We start from the raw sequence: 24,583 nt of genomic DNA, 5'->3' as shown, positions 1-24,583 counted from the left end.
TAATAATAATAATCTAGAAGTGGGGCTATTTAAAAATATAAAGTAAAAAAATAACCACATGTACAGATGTGCCCTCATGCACCCAGGCTCATCTTTTTTTTTTTCTGGCTGTAGATGTGACTAGGAGGCACCACGAGACTACACTGATTAATGTGATATGTGACACTTGCATATCTGTTTGTGACTGGGTCTGTATATGAAGCACCACAGAACTTGGCCTAGAGATTCAGACTCTGTACAGGGCCTGGCGTGTCATGACTTGAGCAACAGTCTACATTTCCTCATTCCCTTTTTTTGAGGAGGGGTGGGGGGGAGAGGTAAAAAATACCCATGAAAAGATTCACTGAATTGATGCAGATGCATTACACCATTGTGAAGTGCATCAGAAAATGTTGGTGCTATATAAATAAATGGCAATTATCATTAGGTGAAATTGTATCCAAATTTTTTATTTTTCAATAACCAAAAAACCAGACCACTCTTCTCTGGCTGTTCTCGGTATGTGGGGTTCAAGCAGTGAAAATTGTGGAGAAGTGAACCAGTGGAGAAGTTGTCCGTAGCAACCAATCGCCACGCTTTTCACTGCTTGATACATAAACCCCTATATCTGATACGTTTGGCAAATGAAGTGGTGAATTTGTTATTTCAAAGTAATTAACTAAATTACATTGTTGATGAGTAAGAAACTGGATGATGATATTAATGAAATTCTGAATGTCTACTTAACAATGCAAGGCCCCCATCGGTGCACATTGAGTCTGTCACTTCCATTGGTGTTTGTGATTGAGCCTATCCATTCCTTTTATCTTACACCCCTAACACTTGCAAACTAAAAATCATCCAAAATATCATCCTCCCCTTATGTATTGCAAAATATTAGCAGCTAACTGGCGTTACCAACATCAGTTCACTTGTCCACCCCTGGTTAAGAACTGCTGATCTAGAGGTCCTATTCATGAAGCTGTGAAGTGTCCTCCTTTAGCTGATAACAGGGCACTTCCCTGCTTTGAGCTATAGAGCAGTGTACCATTGGAGAAGTGTATTACTTTACCAGCGGTGCACCTGCTTCTGTATTTATCGCATCACCCTACATATGTATGGTGAGTGCAATTCATAAAGGGACGGAAAGCTCAGCTTTCCGTTCCTCTACTAGCACCGCATTCTCCATCTCAGGATGGCGTTAGCAGTGCTGTTACGGGAGCAGAGCAGGGAAGACACCTGTCTTCCTGCCTTCTCCTTGTTGTCTCCATCCCCTTCTCTGCCAGCAGCCAATCAGAGGAGCCCAGGGTATATGCATATCCCGGGTCATCTCCTGCTGACTGCCGGCTTCCCCAGTGCCACCGCTCTGTCCCTACACCTGCAGGCGATGCAGCTATAGTAAAGTCCACACACACTGCCGCCACATCTAAAAAAAGGAACCCGGAATATGCCAGGTCACTTCACGTACTGCTGCCCGCTGTCCCCGCACCCTCCGCCCCATCCCGTTTTTACCCCTGCCACCCCCTACTTATTGCCCTAGTGGCCCTCTGCTCTGTCCCTATGCTTTTGTTAATCAGGGACTAATAACAAGTGAACATATTATTATTATTATTAATATGTTCACTTGTTATTATTCCCTGATTTACAAAACCAAAGATTTGCAAATGTTTATTTTATTGTGCTTTTATGTTAAACATATCAGAGATGTGTGACAAGTTAAACCCACATGTCAATATGTTTACAAGCCTAACTGGTGAATAGTATAGGTGCTAATACTTATGGCCTAAGAACTTAGCAAAACAAATACCTGTTGTCAGACTTAGGGCCTGATTCAGAGCCGGACGCAATTAGCGCTCGCTCGTCCAGAAAATAGGGGTGGCTATTCAAATGAACCGTTCGCTCTTTGCGGTCTGTTCACGCCTCTATGTCTGAACAAGCGAACCAAACTTGCGGTCGTTTTTTGGAAAAATACGCCCCCTGGCCGCTCGCATCCTACGTCATGTCCGCTATTTATTAGATTAATCGAGTACATCGACCAGGGTATGAACTGCTCGGTATTCTTGTGGTTGGTTTTTGCTACCACAAATTTGCGAGCAGTTCTGGCTATAAAATAACCCAGTGACGTGGTCAGTGACGCTGCTGTATTAATTATGCACACCCATAAAACGCCCGTTTTGACCTTTAAGCACGCCTGCGTTCTGATCTCCACTCCCCGTTTTCAAGCACCTTCCCGTTACCACCCACATACGCCTCCTCCTGTCACTCATATTAGCAGGCATTCGCAATTTAGCGAACAAATGATTTTTGGCCGCACTGACTGGTTCGCGCATGCGTATTACGAACCGTACGCATGCGCAGTTGGGCAAACATCGCTCGGAGCGAACGAGCGACCGCTTACGAGCGGCTCTGAATCAGGCCCTTAGTACAATATACTTTTGCAGTTTTTTTGTTATACTGTTATGTGAGTACATAGTACCCATGTTTATGCTGTTGTTCGCCATTGAACGGCAGTAGTGGGCGTCCCTAAGCTCGGCTTAACTTTGGAAGGCATTTGCATATATTAGCTACTGCGATCTGTGAGAGAATGCCGCTGCGATTGCATTACAGCCCGTCACTGAGTCAGGCCCTAAGTGTCGTATTTTGTGGGGATAAATGCATTTTCATTGTGTGGCTGTTTTCTGTTTTTTTTCTGTTTGGCTATTATCTGTAATACATATGGGAATGGAAGTAGTCTGAAAGCGAGCTGAGTCTAAAATGTTATCTACATTCTTATAATAACTTGTTTTTTTCTCTTTTTACTTTTATAAAGGCTGATGTTTAGTCCTTTTATATGTGTCCACATAGTATAAGAGAATGCATTCCTGCAATTTGCCCCATAAATCTAATGAAGATTGCAAAGGAAACCAGCAGACTGTAAATGATCAGATTTAATAACCAATGACTTTACAAACCTGATGCCAAAATAAACTTGCATCAATTTGTGCAACATTCATTAACTGCAATATCTATAGTCACTAGTTGCTGGTTAAATACACATGTATTCTTATGTCATTTACACCTCTATTTCAAAAGTAGATCTATTCAGCATATGCTCTGAATGCCCCTCAGTGCACATCTTCCAACTGATTCAGTTAGTAGTAATGCGGTATGTATGCCGAAACAGATTTCTAAGTACTTTTATTGTGCACTATGACTGACTGTAACCTAACCTACAATTGCCATTATAAAAATGCAGTTTTAAAGTAAACCATGATTCCTCACCATAAGTATTTATTTCCTTGTCAAAAGCCTGAATGAAACAAAACAGAATGTTAAGGCAGCGTTTGCAGATGACTTTGACACCCTGCGAGCTGTCGATGCAGTTATGGACCTCATTCACCATGGCAACCGACAGCTTAAGACTGTTTCCAAGGTAACCCTCCAGGATATAATGTAAAGATGGCAGCTGTCCACAACAGCAGGCTCAAGGGTGCCCTATGGGTTTGCTTTAGTTCTAAAGCACTGTAAGCTGTGACTTTTAAGATCAAAAGTATATTGGATGTATTTGTGTGTTCTTAGATTCAGCACAGTTTATATTGGCTGAGTACTCTGCAGGCAACATAGTGAGTTGTACTTGTAAGACTGTATCTATTTCATTTTGCAAGGATTGGAATGCATTAGGTTAAGTGAGACCAATGTGAAAAGGAATACCGGGGCAAAGCCTACCCATGTACAATATAATATTGACATTTTATTTTGTATCACACATTTTGTAGAAAGTACTGCAATATAATGCCTCCTAATAACACTTGCAGTCAGAGGACACATGATAACACTTTATATTGTGTGCACACCTTGTCAGATTTACCAGTACACGTGATCACAATGTAATATACAAAGCTGAAATCACCGCAAAGCCTTGAAACATGTCATATCAACAGTACATTTTTGCATGTGGTGGTTTCACTAGCTTATCCTCACACATTTTTGGGCCCTAAAACTAGGAACTGTAAAGGACTAGGGTTCTCCCATGGTTAATATATTGTCCAGGTGCTGATACAATGGGGGTAAATGCTAATCCTTATGTTTTGTACTGCTAGGACCTTGTAATTGAGTAAAAGGATAGTAAATATATACAGTATGATTAAAATGAAAATAAGTATCTACATCTGTATGAAATTAGTCTGTAGCTCACAATAGAGTTTTAGTGGAAGCCTTCATCATGCAGGGAACAGATATCGTCAGATTGTCGACCACTACAAGTAAGCAATCAGAAGTGGGTAGCGTGATGTTGGACCTGGCATGCTGACATGTTACTAATGCGAACTGCAGCATGGTAGTGGTTACAATGGTGCACTTCGCATTAGTAACATGTCGGCATGCTGGCTTCGATATTGCGATGCCCCACTTCTGATTGTCATCCTTTTGATGGTTGATCAATCGTACCCAGCCCACAAGGAAAATTATACAGATTCAGTGCTACTCAGATTTTGGTATCCGGTCGACATTTAAAAAGGACAACATTCAGGATGCCGACACATGATGGTGGTCGACAGTTAAAATGTCGACATATTCATTAGATTGTCCACCAATATGTAGACGTGCTCGACATGGCTAAATTATTGACAAATTCAATAGGTCGACATTTAACATGCCATTTAATTGTCAATATTTTTATCTTATTTTTAGGGTTAAGGTTAGGCTAAAATCAAGTCGGCATTTAAATGTCAACCTTTTGAATCTGTCGACCATTTAACCATGAAAAAACAAGGGAAAGGGTGTGTGGGGGGGGGAAACATTGGGAAAACCTGAGCACTGGTAAGACAAAAATAACAAGGTGGTAATTCTGTTTAAATCATATGGTTATTGGGTGCCCACTGATCGGTATGAATCAAATGGTGAATATCATTCACCTATGTCACCATTTAACCATGTCGACCTAAATATGTCTACATATTGGTGGTTGACATAAAGACCATGTCAACCTTTTCACTGTCGACCAATCGTACTACACCTGCCGGGATGTAGTCGGCATCCCGACAGTCGGGATGCTGGCTGTCAGAATCTCTGCTCTGGAATCCCGACCGCTGACATCCTGACGGTAAGTATTAGGCTTGGGATTAGGGATAGGGTAGGAGTTAGGGGTTAGCCTGCGAGAAAGGTGGGTTAGAGGAAGGGTTGGGGTACTCAACTGCAGGCATCTGTCAGGATGCTGCTTGTTTGTGATTTGACCACCGGCATCCTGACCACCAGGGATACCGTACCCAAACCCACCCACCCAGATTTTTACATCCTCTCTCTGCTATAGATATGAGGAAGGTTTAGAGGGGGTTTTCAAAAAAATCGCCCAACCCCCTTAATCTAATCATGACCATCTTTCATCCTCTTTCTGATTCTTAATTAGTGAGTCTAGATTCATAGACAGACCTCCTTAGCTGTCCCTTCTCTCATTATACTATTGTAAGGCCAGAAGATTGAGCTGCAAAAGGACTGTATCGATGTGTCTTCCTACATCTATCCTCCATATGCTTGGTGTGAGTGAACCAGACATACCGTATTCTCATTGAAAAAAAAAAAAAAAGCTGCCTGGTGCTTCTCACGGGATCTGGCGCGCTGAGAGGGGCTGTTTGGTGTGACTGAAGCAAAGATGTGCGAGGACACATCTGGTAGTATGGCAAGCTAAAAGGCAAGTTTTTCTACTAATAGAACGTAGTTATTAAGAAGTTGACAAACTGTTGACAGTCAAAATGTCAACCACACAATGATAATACGGTAGTAATGTGATTTAAAGCATTTTACCGCTGTTACTTAATGGGGAAGATGTACTAAGCCGTGGAGAGTGATAAAATACCAACCAATCAGCTCCCTAAATGTCAGTTTACAGGCTGTCTTTGAAAAATGACAGTTAGGAGCTGATTGGTTGGTACTTTAAGTTATAATGTCAACACTGTTAACTCGCTATAAATCACATTATTACCGTGACACCGTTCTGCAGTGGACACTTATGACTGCTTATACCTATTCCCTAATAGCTACATTAACCTAAACACCTCATGAAATCAATCAATTAAACAGAACTCCACAAAATATGGGTTTTAGAATAAATATGTGCTGAGACTTAAAAGATCCACAGAGGCATCTGTGACAGGTCTGTTGTTTTACACACAGTGAATGGAACGCTATCAGCCCCTAAAATTTAGCGCACTGATCACACACTGTTGATGTAGGCTGTATTATGTTGTTCAAACCATTGTGGTACATCAGGTTTCTTTTTTTAATGTCTGTGGACGTGCATCCTCCATGTTCCATAAAGATCTGCGTTTTCAATATAATTCTTCAGAACCACTCCTTTCACAATTATAGTTTACAAGTGGCACCAGAAAGCAGCCTTGTTGCTGGGACCTCAATAATACTGATGGTTACTTTTTGCATGAGTTCCAGTCCCTTGAGCAGTTTGATCTCATTTCAAATGTATTATTGTGGCCAACTTACTAACAAAGCTTCTGAATGTGCCATGTTTTACCTTAAGGCTGTACCACCACATCTGCTGATCTTCACCTTAAACCAACCTTTCTTGCAGTATGTTTCCTATTCAATGTCAGTAGGATGCAGACTATAGGTTAGGGCAGAGGTTCCCAAACTATGCCATTACAGTTCATGTTTTAAAAATATCCATGCTTGATCCTAGATGGTTAAATCAAATTGACTGAGGTACTAATTAAGTCACCTGTGCTTAAGCATGGATATCCTTAAAACCTGGACTGTAATGGTGGAGTTTTGCAACCTCTATGTTAGGTGCTGGTAACATTCACCAGGTTTAGGTGTGACAATGCAGCATATAGAGATGACCAGCTTTAAACAAACACAGCATACCATTTACAATATATATAAAAATCTAAGCGATGGATGTGCTATAACATGCTTACTTGCGATGCCTTGCAGGGTGTACAGCATGCCCGCAGTCCTCTGGTTTATGGTGCTATTGTGTCTTATGTGGAGCAGTTTCTGGACCTATTGGGAATTTCATTGCTGCAGAAACAGGTAATAACCGTAGTGGTCAGTAGACCGTTCCTCCTTCATTATCTAGGCCTGGGTTTCCCAACTCCAGTTCTTAGAGAACCCTAATGGTACTTGTTTTCCAAGTCTCCTTACAGAATCACACATTAAATGTCAGTAATGAATACACCTGCGCTCTCCACCAAGGATATATGGAAAATATGCACTGTGTTAGGGTTCCCTGAGGACCAGATTTGGAAAACACTGATCTAGGCACCTCCTATATTTTCATCCTCTTCAAGGCTAGTCTGTATTATAATTTTTTGTGTCGCATAGTTGGGCAAACTTAATCTACCAGAACCTTTCCTTTTTTGTAATAATTGAAAATGGATATAAACCCATTTGCAACCTGAGCTATAAAGCGGTAGAATATGGACAGGCCCGCCTGGATCTGGCAGTGACAGCTGCCATTTTCACTTTTGATATACTGGGTGAATGCCACATATTCAACAGCCCAGAAAAGCTCCTGAGCAGTTGCTTTTCCCAGGACTAATAGTTCTGTAACACCGAAGCTTTAAATAAATAAAGATCTCCATGTTTCACTGTAAGCAGACGGGTAATGACAGATGTTGGACCCTATAACAAAGCAATGCTTTTGATTGGGATTTGTGGTTGGTCCTGATGCACACATCTGAAGAGGTTTTGCTATGGAAATAGTTTTAAATATACTTTTATATTTGATAACAAGTAAATGTATTGCATTGGTGCATGGTTTCTCACAGACAGGTCTTAGTGCAGTAACCATATAAAGGGCCGGATTAAGGGGGGGGGCGACAGGGGCGATCGTCCCTGGGCCCCCACACACAGAGGGCCCCCACACAGGGTCGATGTGACCCTGCCGATAACAGGTGCCGGCGGCACCTGTTCCCGGGAGGAGGGCGCTCTGCAGCTGCATGCAGCAGCACAGTCAGTGCTGCTGCATCAGCTTGGGGCAGGGCGGTAGTGCGGACGGCACATAAGTGCCGTCCGAACTACACAGCACAAACAAACAGCCGCCGGCACCGGCAGCTGTGTGTTTGTTTTAACAGCTGATGAGAGTCAGTCAGACTCTCATCGGCTGCTGCTCCCACTGCCAGAGCCTCCGTCTTCCGGCTCCCACAGTGGCTGATGGGAGATCTCCCATCATGCAGAGCCGACCGGACGGAGGAGCAGACGACGGAGCGGGGATTAAGGCAAGTGGAATTTGTTATTTTGTGTGTGTCTGGTGGAGGTACTGCTACTACTAGGGGCACTGCTGGGGGGGGTACTACTACTACTAGGGGCACTGCTGGGGGGGGTACTACTACTACTAGGGGCACTGCAGGGGGTACTACAAGGGGCACTGCTGTGGGGGGGTACTACTACTAGGGGCACTGCAGGGGGTACTACAAGGGGCACTGCTGGGGGACACCTGGTGGCACTGCTGGGGGGACTGCACACTGGTGGGACCACTACTGGGGGACACAGCCTAGAGGGGGATTACTACTAGGGGTACTCCTGGGGGGATTACTGTTGAGGGGGGACTGCTACTGGGGGCACGGCTGGGCTGGGCTCGACTCTGTGTGGCTTGAAGGGGCCCCCTGCAACTTAGTTGCCCTGGAGCCCCCACAAGCCTTAATCCAGCCCTGTTTGTATATATTTGAAAAGTTTAATGAATCTTTCGTCATAATACATCTGTGGTACAGTAGCTGTTCTTGTGGCTACAGTGCATGGATAATTGGCCATACTGTGACACAGGGGCAGAAATATGGGAGACAATGGAGGCGGCTGCCGCTGGGCACCAGCACTGAAGGTGCACCTCCTCTATTGCCCACAATATATTCACCCCACTTAAGGCTGTAACTTTGTACTAAGAGTATACCGTCATGGCCTCCCAATACATGGCACCTCTTCCCGGCACCTGAGAAGCCATCATACACTAGTGGAGAGCTGTGTCAAACCATCAGCTTCTGCCTCCGTCTATCTATAGCCTGTCCCTACTCATTGGTGTCGTCGCTGCTCCTCAGCAACTTCTTTTGTCAGTGTGACACGTCCGGCGCCCCCCTCACCCACATCTCTCTGTGTCACCTAACCTCTGACCCGTGCAGCAGTCCCGGCACAGCCCCTCACCCACAACTCCCCGTCCCACTCCACCTGGTGACAGCCCTAGCTGCGGAACCTTGCAGCAGTCCTGGTCCCACAAATTTCCATCCCACTCCTTCCTGGTGGTAGCTCTAGCCGCGGACCCATGGAATAGTCATGGTGCCCCCCCCTCACCCACAACTCCCCGTCCCAATCTTCCCTGGTTTCTTCCAGGAGCTGGCTGTCAAGAGGGATGCACCAGATGGAGCTGCGGGTAAGAGGGCATGGGAGGTGGGGGCCTGGGGCACAAGGCACTGAGGGCCTCATTCAGAGGTGGTCAGAGGATGCAAGCGGTCGCTCAGAAACTGGGCGGCCACTTGCATCCTGACCGCCCGCCTCTGTTGCGGTCGTTAGGCTGTGGGTTAACACCCACAGCTCTAACGACCGCTCCGGTGATGGTCGCGATGGTCAGAGACCATCGCGACCATCGGGGGTTACGACGAGACCCTAGGGTAGGGTCTCACTTGTCGTAAGCCCCGGAGAGCTTCTGGCTCTGTCAGAGCCGGAAGCTCTCCACTGACATCACTAGTGATGTCAGTGGGGCCTCCCCCAAACGGCAGGCGTTCCCATGGGAACGCCTCCGTTGGGGCTGCCACCCCCCCGGCCCGCCTTCCAAACGGGGCGAGCTGTCAATCAACATCTCGCCCCCTTTGGAAAGAGACCCGCTATGACCGGCGCTGTCGGTCGGAGCGGGTCTCACGCATGCGCACGAGGGAGCCGGCTCCCTCATGCGCACTGGCAAAACATCGAGGCGGCCGCCTCTGAATAAGGTCCTGAGTCTCTGGGAAAGATCTTTGGTGGAGCAACTTCCCAACATGTGATGCAATCGGCAGTAGACTGGGCATTTTGTGATTTGTAGTCCCACCACAATGGTAGTCTTACAGTATCTTGAATTAAACGCAGTCCTGAAAGCCACCACATCAGGTGGTTTACCCCTCCATCAGGGGTATCAAGAGGGCTCCCTACCCCACATTAGGTGGCTTTCGCCAGGAGGACTCTGAGCCTCAAGCTAATTGCACCATACAGGTATCTGTGACTAATGCATACAGATGTGTCCCCATACATCTATCCTCAATGCACTACAAGTCGCGTTACACATAACGTGTGAGTGCAGATTAAAATGATATGCTGCATGCCTATATTCTGTGTGCGACTGCATGCGAAATGTTATATTACAATGTCAGCGGCTGTGACGGGGGGCACCAAATTATAACCTGTGTCTGGGATGAACTTATGCCACTGCTGTGACACATGTGTACGTACTTGAGAATACTGCCAAGCAATGCTTTAGAAAACAGCAGTTGGCTTTATTTTGTATACAATGCAGACAAATAAATCCAAAGCTGCCATGACAGGCCATATGGAAGGTTCAGCTTACAGCTGTCTCCGCACGAGGGCCTGGCCTTAGATGAACTTGGCTCTCATTAGCTGCCTTGCCGGATTTAGCTTAAGCAGTGCAGAAGTCTGTGTTTATATTTCCAGGACATGTATGCCTACTTTTACCCTGTGACATAACCAACACCTGAATCAAATGATTAACTAGTATGTGCCCTTTATAACAGCCAATGTTCGTGTTCAGCACAGCAGTCAACGAAATGTGTTTATAATGCAGCTAGTGAATGATCTGGTCTGTCTGCCATTCTGTGCTGCATGTTTATGGCTCACTGCTGAGAGAATGTTTACTCACTGGGACAATTGCAGCTCAATGGCATCAGGGATGGGGTGCTTTTTTTCGGGTGACAAAAGGGGGTAGAACTTTGATATTTAACTTTTTTAAATTGTAAGCTTCCCTACATAAACGTTCTCATCTATGTTTCTCAAGCCCCATTTGTGCTGCCACATAAGAATTTAATGTAATAAAGGATGATGTCCTTAATTGTGGTCTGTATTGATGCAGTGTAGGTATACAAATTGCTGGATACACTGCTACTGACTGACCATCTCTGAAGTCAGTTATTTATTATAAGCAGTAGAAGCCAGTATTCAGTTTGAGTGGTATATTTAGAGATTTGCGCGGACCCCCGTGTTTTGGTTCTACTTCATCATCAGGTTTTGGTTTTGTTAAAACCACCCTCAAGGGTGATTTTTTTATTTTTTTTTTTTTAATTGATAAAAACCACTAAAATCATGTAATTTGGAACTATTTTTGTTCCTACAGTATTTACCTCAATAACAATAATTTCCAGTTAAATTTCACCACCTCACATCTCACAATATTGTTTTCATCAATATTGGCCAAAAGCTGTGGCGAGCTGATTGTGCCGCTGCTCTGACGCTTAGTTTAGCCAAACACATGGCAGTTGAAAAGTATATAGCACATCTACGAAACATAGTGGCACTGCAGTGGCAGACAGAATGGCAGTTTGCTATACCATGCTATAGAATGTTTTCATTACTCAAGAACTAAATCAGAGGCCCGATGTCAGTACAGAGAAATGGAGGTAGAGTATTTAATTCTATTTTATGTGGTAGAAGCCAGGAAAGCATTCATTGATTGATTGATTATACTAACAGAGAAGCAGTTCTAACTAAAAACAAAAGAAAAAACAAAGACATGGACCTGGCAAACATGTAGTGTGGAAGCCAGGTAAGGCATGCCATTGATTGATTAATAATTCTGAACAGAGAAGCAGTTACAACTATAAAGAAAAGAAAAACAGTGAAATGGGCTAACCAGAAGACCGTCAACAATGCCCTAGTAAAGTACAGCCCAGTAAACTGTCCTTTATGTTGTATATTAAAAATGACATACACAATTTAAAAAAAAAACAAGCACTACATACAAACATACAAGTCCCTGTCGCTAAAGTGTTTGGTTTGTTTGGGTCCCCACAAAACAAGCTACCAATGGGCTTAAGGACGCAACAGTATTGTTAATTATCTCTACAGTTGTCATTATCATCTTCACCCTCATCAGTGTTGTTATTATTACACAATATTAGCTCATCCCCCCCTGGAATCCACCATTACAGAAGTCTCTGTACTTAGTTGAAATTGGCTACAAAGGTCTTCCTCATAGAATTTCAGTTTTTGCACATTTTGAGGATCTAACCTCCTATGCCAATAACTCACAAGGTTCCTGGCTGTGCTAAACACTTTTTCCAAATACACACCGGAGGGTGTAAGCAAAACTAGTTTGTACAAGGGGCTCCAAATTGCCTTTTTTTTTCTCCCAGTGTTAAAAGGGACTGTGTGACATGCTAATTTGTTCATTTAAAAAAATTCCTCCACCATTGATGCTTAGTGTATCAGATTGAGTCACGGTAGAGGTGTCAATGGTTTTGGACAACTTTTTTAAGCCTGACCAGATGTTGTTTTATTCTGGTGATGTTACATGTGCCGCTGCAGCTCTCTGCCTGATAGGATAACCACTGAGAGCCAAACTACCTGGACTCTAGCTGCTATGTGCAGTTACTCACCTGTTGGTAGACTCGTTACCTGAACTCAGCCTGAGTGACCAATCACAGGAGACCTCTCCCTTCATTAAGAATTTTAGTCTGTTTCTGCCTGCCAGTGATATTACTACATTCCTGCACCTAGTGGATGTTCACGTGGTCGCTGCACGCTGTGCAGTTCCTTGCTCTTGTACCCTTGTTCCGGTGTTCAGTATCCTGCCATTGTATTCTTTTGCTCCCAGATTCAGTCTTCAGTGTCCTGTCCCTGCCAGTCCTGCTGGATTCTGCTCTGTTCGTGTGTCCACCCCAGCTACGTTTCTGTGCCTCTCCAAGACCCTTCAGCTTGCCTTCCGTGTCTCCTCCAGTTTGTGTCTAGACCGAGCGTATACCTGCATCTGCCTGTCAGTTCAAGTATTGACTCTACTACAATCTCCAACCTGCATATGCCTGCCAGTTCAACCACTTCAAGTATTGATTCTGCTAGAAACCCCAACCTGCATCTGTCTGCCAGTTCAACCATTTCAAGTATTTATTCTATTACACAGTTCCTACCTGCATCCTGAGTAGCTGGCCTGCTGCTATCCAGAGTTGCATCCTGTCTGTATCTATCCACCTGTGCAGGCTAATTACTAGACTTCTAATCTTCCAGCTAGTTTCCAGCAGCAGACTCCAGTACACACCTGCACCTGTTTTTCCCTGCAATTAACTCTCTTGCCTTGCCTGCTGCTAACTCCAGGTTAATTCTCTGTGGATCCCTGCCTATTGCATGAGCCCCATCAGCGAGCTCTAGGGGGCTCATTCAAGTAGTGCTGGTACACTCATAACAGGTGAGCTGAGTTAACTCCTCCTCATCAGTGGGTATCTTGGTATTGGCGGTGGAGATTGCATGTGCAGGGATCTATCCATGCTGTTGGCAGCTGATGCTGGACTGCTTGTTATTATTTTTTTATAAAATTCTTTACATGTTCCCAAATAATTTATATGAATTCACTGCGAATGACTTAACCGGGAGGAGGTTTCTAGATGATTGACGTCCCTACTTCTGCTTACTTTGGTCTCATAGACAGAACAGATGGCAAGTGTTGTCAGGATTTAGGTAAAAATAATTCTACACAAGAGGTGGCTTTTTTGGTCTTATTGCCAGGCATGACAATGGCCTCCTTAACACAGGACAGAACTGTTGCTACTGGTGGCTGACTTACTTTGACAAAAACAACATCTTCCTGAATCCTCAATCTACTTCTTCTTGTTCAACGCATTAATCAACATCCTCAGCAGTGTCTAATACACAAGAAACTCCCTTATCCTGTTGCAATTCCACAGTAGCATCCTCAATTTCTATGTCACCATCTTTACGCTACTTATCCTCACGTTTGCAGAGTGTACAGAAATGGTGGAAGGATGCTTCTCTTGGATTACAGTGCCAGATGTCAGACTCAAACATAGCACTCGTGGACACACTAAGACTCTCCACAGGGATTTGTGAAGATTGTAAACACAGTGTGTTCTTCAGCCTTAGTGGTTTTTTTGTGCACAAATTTGCCTGTTTAACCTCTAGACTCAGAGCATGAAGGTGTTGCATGTGAGGTTACAGAAGATGCCTGACTGTGTTTGGTCCTAGCTTTACCAATAGGCATTCTAGTGCATGAAACAGAAATATCAGGACCACCGCTCGCAAAAAAAGGCCATGGTCTAAGGCTTTCCTTGACACTGCTTGAGGTATATGGCATGCTGGCAATTTTATGTTTTCTGGCAGTAAATATTCCCATTATTGTTAGAGGTGATGTTTTTTTCTTTAACATTGTGAAATATAGTTTAGATTTCAGGTGCTCTTTCTACTAAAGGTGGTCAAGGGAAAATATTTAAGTACTATCATGACTGACAGCAGCTGCAGCACTAGTACTGGGTTTGTTGCTCCTGCTCTACTATCGACTGATCCATGATTGGTTTTATTTTTGACACCAGACAATAAATTAATTATATACACTTGAGAATTGTTATAGGGTGCAGATTAAGGGTGGGACACCACCGCACAGAGAGTCGCTTACACTGGAAGGCGAACACTATGCTTTTTTTTTTTTTTTTGCACTAATTGCTTTGTATTTTAGACACAGACAACTTTGGCAATTGTTTTTACCCCTTGGAAGAACTGGTCTCTTTGAGAATTGTTATGGGGTGCAGATGATAGGGAGACACCACCACACATACCATCACTTATACTGGCAGGATAATGCACTATGCAATTTTTTTTTTGCACTAATGGCTTTGTTTTTTATGAAAAAGAAACACTGGCAATTGTTTACACACACTTGGAGAAATAGGCCTTTGTGAGAATTTTTTGGGGTGCAAATTAAAGCTGGGTAAACAGTAATGATTTTTTGAGCGATTTCGATAGATTGGATAGACAAATCCTCAATCGTCTAGTGTGTACCCACTATGTTGTGTGGTACGTGCTCCCGTGGGGTCGTCAGCTGCATCATCAGGTCGGCCCTACATGGAGCTCAACCTGATTATGCGGCTGATGACCCCATGCAGCAGGGGCCAACATATCAGACGGTCGGGCACCAGAACGTCTAGTGTGTACCAGCTGCCCAATATGTCTGCTCGCATCGCTGGGTACACACGTCGTTTAGTGTGCACCCACCACACACAGAACAGTATATATACAATATATGCTGCGTCACTTGTCTGTACTGAACACACACTTATTGAACTACACAATATAATTTTTAAATTGAATAAGAAAAGACTGCAGGTTTCTTTTGCTTTAAACAGGAAAAAAAAATAATTTAATACACGTTCCGACGCTGGGAAGATGACGTTTTGCCTCGTTTTGGGGTCCAAACTTGGCGAGAAGACCCGAGCCGGGACTCGGATCCACTAATTTCCCCAAAGTTCGGGTGTGTTCGGTTTCCAGGAAACCTAACCCGCACATTTCTAGGTACAGAAGCAAAAGATATAATCACACTGCATGTATTCATACGGTGCACAATAAACTCTACAAGAAACAATAAGTGTTTAAATCCCTAACCTCATTTGTTTAATTTAATCATATATTAATATTTAATTTAATTATAGATCACAGAAGGTAAAGGTGGAAATGTCAAATTTTGGAGCCACTTCAGTTACAAACTAGCTTTAATTGCAGGGCAATGCCCCTTTAGCATTGAAGAGTTGGTTCTCAAAAGTTGAGCAGTGTGTGGTGATGCTGGATGTTGAAGTATTTGTCATATCTTATGGATTTGGCTAGGTCACTGTAGAAGACAAACGTTCTGCACTTTTCTCAAACGTGATTGAAGAAATTGTAGACTTCAGAAGTAAAGTACGTAACTATGCCTTACTAACGGATGAGACTATGAAAGAGATGGCACCAGAGTCTGCCTTTTCTAAGGAAGAAAGGGAGCAGCGCAAGGAGAAGAGGAGAGGGATAATGGAAGAAAGAGCGCCTCTCATGCATGCCTGTGACACAGTGCGACAGAATCTGGCTGGATATGGCATTAATATTAAGGTTTGTTGTGTTTTGTTTGTATGCAAATAAGTTGGGGGTACTTTGCTCTGAGTATTACGTAGCTTGCAATATGACTAATATGGGTGCACACTTGCACCTGCCCTATGGTAAGTGCAAAAAGATACGCCTCCAAGTAGGTGCATTTTCTGTTACCTCCAACTTCCCATAGCCCACTTGTGCCTACATGCTCTCATTGAGCTTATTGTGGGAATGCCCTATTACAGCCCAGTATCGCCTGTTCTGTTGTAAGTGTAGGTACAATCGAAACTGTAGAGGATTTTCTTATCTATCTACAAATAAAAAAATTACTGTCGTTGATTACCTAAGTATTCACCTCTCATGTAAATTCTGGTGCAATTAGTTGTCTCAAGAGGTGATTGAGTCCACCTATAAACATTGTAGTGTTTCTATTGCTTTCAAAATAAATTCTCCTCTGTAAGAGCTCCCACAGTTGGTTAAAGTGAGAGCTTCTCACCATGAAGAATAAAGTACATTCAAAGCAACTCCAAACAAAGGTTAATGAAAAGCAACAATCAAGTGAAGGCTATAAGGTTTAAAAGACTTAGGGGTATATTTACTAAAGTGAGAGTTTTTAGAAGTGGAGATGTTGCCCATAGCAACCAATCGGATTGTAGCTATTATCTTCTAGCAGATGCTAGTTAAATGTTTAGTAGAATGTGATTGGTTGCTCTGGGCAACAACTCAACTTCTAAAAAGGCTCACCTTAGTAAATATACCCTTTGCATTTCTTTACGTTGAACTTGCTTCTAGGATATTAAAGGATTGCTCACAACTGGGAATCTGTAACAGTTGCATTTGCCATAAGTTTCCTTAATAGTCCTTCCATGGCAATGATCAGTGGCGTAACTATAGAGGGTGCAGGGGATGCAACTGCTATGGAGCCCTGCCGCTTGGGGGGCCCGGGACCCAGCAAGCAATCCCACTGCATTTTTTGTAATTTTTTTTATTACTAGTGTGCCCATGCGTCGGGCTCGGCAGTTTACTAGTCGAAAAGGTGGTAGGGGAGGGGTGTCACCGGGAGTCCGGGACTGTAGAGCCGCATTCATTGTGTGCACAGAGTCCACAGAAGGACTAGTGAAATTATGTCATCATCCTCCCGCAAGTCTTTCTGTAGGCTCTGTGCACACAATGAGTCAGGAGTCCGGAAGCATACCTCACTACAGCAGTGGTTGACGGACGGACCGGGATGTCTTAGTCAGTGAGCGTTGGAAGCCGCAACAGTCCCGCTGATGGTGGGAACCCCCCCCACATCGGGCCCAACCCAGATGATTTGGCACTTCCCTGTCTCTCGCTTTAACACACACTCTCTTGCTCCTCTCTCTCGCTTTTCCCCTTGATACACTCTCTCCCTAACATGGTCTTTCCCTCCCTCTGACACTGTCTCTCTCTCCCTCACACTATCTCTTGCTCCCCTCTTTTTCTCTCTCGCCCCATGACACCCACTTCATCTTTCTCCTGCTCCCCTAAGGGGCATTGAAGTGGCAATGGCTGGGGTGAAGGCTTTCAAGATTTTGCTATGGGGCAAACAAAGTTATAGTTGGCAATAGGCCATGATGGTAGAAACTGTCTATGAGACAACCGCACAAAAAGTGGCAAAAAGAAAACCACTTCAGAAGCTCACATAAAATCTTAGCCTAGTTTGCAAAAAAAAAAAAAGCATGTGTTGGACCCTTACACCTTTTTGGTCTTGTCAGACCCTAGCCCAGAGGTACCCAAACTCTGTCCTCAAGTCACCCTAACAGTCCAGTTTTTAAGGATAATATAAAATATGGTTGCTTTTGCATTTAATATTATTGATGCTTTAAACCCTGTGGGCAAAACGACCAATCTGCGGCTTAGTAAAAAATATACCCCCTAAGCGTGAATTTTTTGGCCTCGTTGCTAGTTTCTATGTTTGGTGTAAGCCTAGCACTGTGTTCCATCCCAAAAACACTATCCATACTAGTGAGCAAATGTGTCACAATATATAATAAAATGGATGAGTAAGAGATATATACGAAACTGCTGCAGTCTGCAAGAGATCTAGGAGATGGGAGAAAATTTATATTCCAGCAGGATACTGACAGAAATCATACAGTAAAAGCCACAATGGAGTTATGAAGGGGCGTTATCCAGAGTTTCCCTGACTCCTGCTCTGCTCTGACAGGCAGAGCAGAGCAGGAGCTGCACCCTGTGATCAGCATGTGGTCCAAATAGGCCACAAGCTGATCACTGTAAAAAAACAAAACAAAAACCACTTACCTGCATCCCGGGACCGGTAATCTGTGCTCCGGTGATGTCCTCTGGGGTTCCGTTCAGCTGGTCTCCCGGCTCCTGCACTGTGACCCTGGTCAGCTGCTGCATAGAGGAGGGGTGGTTGCGCAGACACATTCTCCCTGTATTTATTCCGAAAAATACAGGGAGAAGTGGACAGAGCTTTTATGGCAAACTCTGTCCCTGCATGCGGATGTTAGTGCATCCATGTCATATTTCCTAAATTTGCAATGCGGAAATATCACAGTACAACCGCATTATAAATGCGGATTATAGTACATAGGGCCCTAAAATGCAGGAATAAATTGTCCTGGTCAAAGTGTAGAATTTAAACCCATCATTATTCTGTTTCATCCTTTTAAGTTTTTGTTTACCACTCTTCCCCAGCCAATCCAATAGAACTCAAGCTTTTAGTGCAAAGACAAGTGAGTGAAAATTGCAGTGTCCAGATGTACATTTAGCTGGTAGAGGCTTCCCCAGTATAGAAGCACTTTCGCTACAATTATAGCTTGTAGTCTACCAGGTATGGACACAAAGGGGTTGAATACTACCATAATCAATTATTGGCTGTGTTTTTATTTGTAATGAATAAAATTCTCTTGTTATTTTTCTGATCTTGCCAAGTAAGAATTCCCTAATCTCTTTTGATTTCAGGGTTGCATGCTATCTACAGAGACACTTATGCCTAGCAGCCTTGTAATATCCATGGATAATTTATTAATAGTCTTAGGGTATGTGCGCAAATCTACACACTGATTTGAGAATTAATTCTCGCACATATTGTATTTCTACATCATTGCTGTACTTGTATATAATATAATAGAGACAAACCCAAAACCAGAAATAACCATGTTTGGATCCATGCGATACTGTACTTAAAATTAGTTACAGTGAGTTCAGCCAGAACCTTCCCCATGATTATCAATAGATCACTGTGTGTGTGTATAGAGTTTTTAAAGTGGATATTATTGTTAACATTCTTATATTTAATCTTTTCTTCAGGACAGAGGAAATATTTCTACTTGGGAACTGCAACATAATAAAGAGGACTAGTATGAAGGATACACAGTATATTGTGAATTTTATTTTAAAACTGTTGCTATTTGATATTAAAATGTATACTTATTTAATATAAAGTGGCAAAAATTGCATTGTATATTACTTATTAATGTTCCTTGAAAGCATTCTGTTATTTTATGATCAACAAAACAAATAGTGTGGTGTGGACATCACAGCGACGGGGGATACTGCACAGCTACAAATTATAAGTAATATGTATTTTTACATATTACTTCGGGGGGTTTCTTCTGCAGGGTCCCTATGGACCCTGCAGAAGAAACATTAAATATTATAGATTGAGTAGTAAAGTCTACATTTACACCATTAAGGACCCAACGTTATTGAGGACAAAGATCTATTATTGTTGATTATTTTTACATTTCTGTATGGCTATGGTTTTAAGGCCATTGGGGTCATATTTGTGTGTAATGCTAAAATTATTTGAGTGATTTTGTTGCTGAAATTCTTTGCAGATGTTCCATACATGCTTACTTACCCTTCCTTGAAGTGGACTTATTGTATACGGTAGCATTCTTTTAAAATATATAAGTTAATGTTAGTAAGTAACTGACAATGACCATAAAGGGCCAGGTTTATTTATTTATTAACCGTTTCTTATATAGCACAGCATATTCTGTTGCGCTTTACTATTTGAAACAACATTAATAGAAGAAAACTGGGTTGTAAGAGACAGACATAAAGGTAAGAGGGCCCTGCTCAGGTTTGCTCCAAGTGATACCAAGCTTTTCATGAGCAAGAGGGAAATGATCACAGCTGGTTGAATCATAAGTGTGGGACAATATATAGCGAAGTAGTGGAAGTATTTGGATGTATTTATATGGCAAGGCACAAGGAATTGCTCCAAGCATTTATGAAATATCTAATAGACTATGCATATAATTATATCTTATTACTAAATATAATAAACACCATTAAGTTCTATTGAGTTAGACCTCATTATATAGACAGCAATAAAGTGGCTACTACAACATGTCAGAAGAATGTGGATATGCCGAGCTACAGTACATATAAAAAGTCTGCACATCCTTACTGAATTTGCAGGTGTTTATCATGTAAAGCTTCCAATAAAAGGGAAATCATGTCAGACCTTTCTCTACCTTCTAATGTGAGCTCAAGACCAACAAAATTCAAGTGCAAAACAAAACCTGCTATCCTGGTTGCACTTTCATAATGGGGCTGTAGTTGGTTTTGGAGATAACCTATCACATTGAAAATACTGATTACAAGTAACTAGCATATACCTGGCCATAATGAAAGCAATTGTGATCAAACCCTAAGCTGTTCCTACTAAGGCAGGAATTTCACAAGTTCCAGTATTAGTAATCATCACTGGAAATAAAATCTATCTATTGCACAGATACAGGGTTAATGGCATAGGTGCTAGAAAGATAGGCACTTGGCAGAACTGGGATTAGTGGTCAGGAGCAATCTGAAAGCCTGTACACAGACTAGAATCAAAAACAAGTAACACTAGATCTGGGTCACAGGCACAGAATCTGGCAACCTAATACTCAGTGCCATATTAGTACAGCATCTGAGGTGCTTTCCGTGCTGATGAGGATGCCAGGACAGAGGTTTTTCATGTGCCTAAGTGTTGTTTGCATGTAGGAATCAGGCAAAGCACCAGATCTCCAAACCAGCATCTCCTGCTTTCCCACACACTAGTGCACAAGCCAAATGCAAACATATAGGTTGCCTATCTAATGGCAAGATGCTTGTAGAGTGATGAGCATTGATGGCCAAACTCACATTGCCACAATTGCCTGCGTGTCACAATGAGAAGACTTATAGCAACATTAAAGGAGCTGGAAGGAGATTCTCCCAAAAGCTGGTCACTCAATGCACGTGGCAACAATTTCACATATTCTGCACATGTGGACGATGGGCTAGGGTGGCAAGACAAAAGCCATTTCTTACAAAAAAACATCCAAACCTGTCAAAATAGTAAACGTTCAATCAACCCAAACCATGGCAGAAGTCGTCTCTTCTGATGAGACCAAGGTTGAATTTGTGGCCTTAAATTTAAAAAATGTGTGCCAAATAAAACCATCCTTACAATGCACCATGCTGGGGGCAGAATCAAACTTGGGGCTAACTCTCATCAGCTAGGACACCGGCTCTAGTGAGAACAGAGGGTATAATGAATAGCTCCAAATATGAAGATATTTTATCAGATAACCTGCTGTCCTCAGTCGGAAAGATGAAGAATTTCACCTGCCAACTTAATAACGATCCAAAATACACATACAAGTCAGCCAAGAAATGGCCCAGTCAAGCCTAGTCCTCCGTTCCACTGAAAACCCGTGGAAATACTCAAAAAAGGACCGTGCACAGGAGAGCCCATAACAATTTGATGGATGTTGAAGTATTTTGCAGGGAAGGGTTGAATGGAATTGCATAATACAGTGTGCAACATTTACTAGATTTATTCAAAAAGACTCACTGCTATAATAAAAGAGGTGGTTCAACAAAGTATTACTTTAGGTATATGCACACTCATGCACCAAGGGCACATTTATTTTCACTTGTTACAAAAAATTGTCTTTCATGTGAATTTTGTTAGTTTCAAAGTTGCATTAATTTTCAAAGGTCTGACATGATTTATCTTGATTTCAGTCTTTACATCACACCTGCAATTAAGTGTTTGTAGTCCCAGTGCCGTAGCTAGTGCTCCCGGCGCAGACCACGCCCCCTCATGACATCACATGGAGGCGGCATGGCCAGCACCAGGTGTTTACAGCAATGCGGAGACAATTTAGAGTATTCAGCAGGGACGCTAATTCAGGTGTTTTCCAGTTTTGTCTATCCCTAGCCATAATAACCAGAAATGGTAGAGAATATCCCAATTGACCTAGAAACCCTACTAAGATCCACAAAGTTTTAAACAGAATGAGAAGTAACCCAAAAAACATACACCGATCTCCACAGCATACAAACAATTAATTCCTGGACTCCAATAAATGGCTAATGGCTACAAGTTTCAGGTTTTACTTTAGATAACTTATTGGTTTGTGCTACATTTCCATTTTGTTTTTCTGTTTACTGAGAGTCACGTCCAGAATTTCAAAATGTATTCATACTAAGATGGTATTCACAGAGTTATTCTCATTGATTTGTGAATTAATCATTATTTAAATTGTGGTAAGGTAGCCATATAGTAGAAGCACGCACACTTATTCTGGTCTTCTCCACCACTGTTTTATTGTTTTCAGGATGACCACAAAACAATGACTTTCACAGAGAAGTATGTTCACAGCCCTGTCACTTACTAACAGAGACCTAGTCATCAGCTACTACCTGGCATCGGCCATCCTGACACATGGCATACAGAGACCTTAAATACCCCAGATTCCTCCTCCCCCTCCCTGATTGACAGGCAAACCACACCACCTCCAACAAGGTGAGGATTCTACTGGTGCTCAACAGTTCAGCTTACCATCCGATTTTGATTTTTTTTTTTTTGTACAATTGTAACTTCTTATAACTAGTTCCAGAAACAGAAAGAAATACGTTAAATCATTTCAGAAATGAATAAAGCATCTGCATACTTATCCAGAGGATGGAAGCTACTACAAATCTTGTATCAACTTGTACTTTAGGGGAGTACTGGGAACATTTTTCCACAGAAACAAAAGCACTGGTTATAACAAATACAATGATATGTGAAGGCAGTGCCCATTTTTAGACTTATGGGCATGTATGATACTTAGCGCATGTACAGGGATCTGAGCACGTGGTCAGCGTCTCAATGGTATGAACTATTTTAAATATATAACATTCCATTGTATTCAGTCTGTGTGGAGAGACAACTCCGTCTTTTTCTATATTGCATAGATAGTAGTTCAGGAACATCCATGTTCTTTTCTGGCTGCATGGGCAATGTGCCGGGGACCCAAGATATGGCCACCATTCGTATAAAAAGTCAGACTTGCTGGGCTGGGGTGCCTTCAAAGGGAAATGGTGTCTATATGTGGACTGAATATATAGCTAATCTTATTTATCCTATCGTCAACAAAGGTTTAGTACAGCCCTATTCAACTGCATTCAAAATTCTGCTCGCGAGACAATGCAAACTAGCTCGCTAAACAGACCGCTTTCTCCACCATTTTCACATTGATTTGGTTTTGCTGACGTACTAACCTCTCGTATGCTAAACTGAAGAGAGGAGCCACTTTGAACAGAAGACGAGAATATAGATGTGAAGAGAAAATTAAGTAGAAGGAAGTTAGAGGGGCACAAAACAGCCAAATAAAGGGGCAAGTACAAAATTAATAAAGCTAATGGGTGGGGGTAACACGAATGTCTAGTCTGGCAAAATCTTAACTTTTCAGTGACCCACTCAAAATAATAGTTGAATATTCCTGGTTAAAACTACTTTCAGACATTCGACCAGGGAATTTCCCTTCTCAGACCCTGGTTTTTCACCTGTTAAATCCCGGGTTTTTGCTTGAGATCCCTTTTCATACTACACCAGAGACCCAGACATAAGCCGGGTTTTTCTATTATTTACAGTTTTGTACTTTAAAGGGGACGCTTTGCTGGCCCACTATAATAAGGTCATGCAAAGGTGGAGGCTGGCTATAAATGGACCAGGTGGGAATAATGCATTGCTGTAATCATGGCCGACAAGCACTGTTCTCCTTAGCCCACTCACAACTGGCACTGTTCTCCTCTGTGTGTGTGCAGTGTCTCTTTGGCCTCACTGGCTGCCGCTGATGTCATCAGTATGCATCAGGAGCTTATATGGACGATCCAGGAGTAAAATCCCAGGTTGCATCATTCACACATAACCTGGGTCGTCTACCCACGATGTAAGTCCTGGGAAAAACCCTGGTCAATAGGGGTGCCGACCTAGAAACGTATTCCCGGGTAGGTGCCTTTCAGACATAAGCAAGACCCGAGTAGTTTGGCCGAGCCCAGGCAAAAGCCCGGGAATCTCGCCATGTCTGAAAGGGGTATTATTAGTGTCTGTGTGTAGAATTTAGTCCATAATAGACGGTAGGTAATTTTAGCAACAAAATACAGTTTGCTGTAAATTTCTAAATAAATTCAGATAATTTAGTTATCACATGTGTCATCCTCATTTTCTGTATTCTGTGTGGTAACTATTTAAAGATGATCTTACATAGCAAATTTATGGCAATGGAGTTTAAATACAATGTTGGAAGACATTTTCCTGATGCAAGATCCATATATGTGAATGTGTGTAACA

At 42.7% G+C, this 24,583-nt stretch overlaps 1 protein-coding gene across 2 annotated transcripts in view; it reads left to right on the top strand.

Annotated features, from left to right (window-relative positions):
- CARS2 (cysteinyl-tRNA synthetase 2, mitochondrial) overlaps positions 1-19,447 on the top strand; it is a 141,470-nt gene extending 122,023 nt beyond the window's left edge. The window contains exons 12-15 of one of the 2 annotated variants that reach the window (XM_088458422.1): positions 3,268-3,391; positions 6,901-6,999; positions 15,760-16,017; positions 19,294-19,447. In XM_088458422.1, coding sequence (XP_088314548.1) covers positions 3,268-3,391; positions 6,901-6,999; positions 15,760-16,017; positions 19,294-19,344 — 532 coding nt within the window. In that variant the 3' untranslated portion in view covers positions 19,345-19,447. The remainder of the gene's footprint in view (positions 1-3,267; positions 3,392-6,900; positions 7,000-15,759; positions 16,018-19,293) is intronic. The other variant, XM_088458430.1, reaches the window with a different exon arrangement.
- Positions 19,448-24,583: the final 5,136 nt, after the last annotated feature.

The sequence above is a fragment of the Taudactylus pleione genome, unplaced genomic scaffold, assembly GCF_031769625.1.
Source record: "Taudactylus pleione unplaced genomic scaffold, aTauple2 ptg000041l, whole genome shotgun sequence".
NCBI lineage: Eukaryota > Metazoa > Chordata > Amphibia > Anura > Myobatrachidae > Taudactylus > Taudactylus pleione.
The sequence above is the reverse complement of the archived record's forward strand: the minus strand, read 5'-3'. Positions and strand labels throughout refer to the sequence as shown.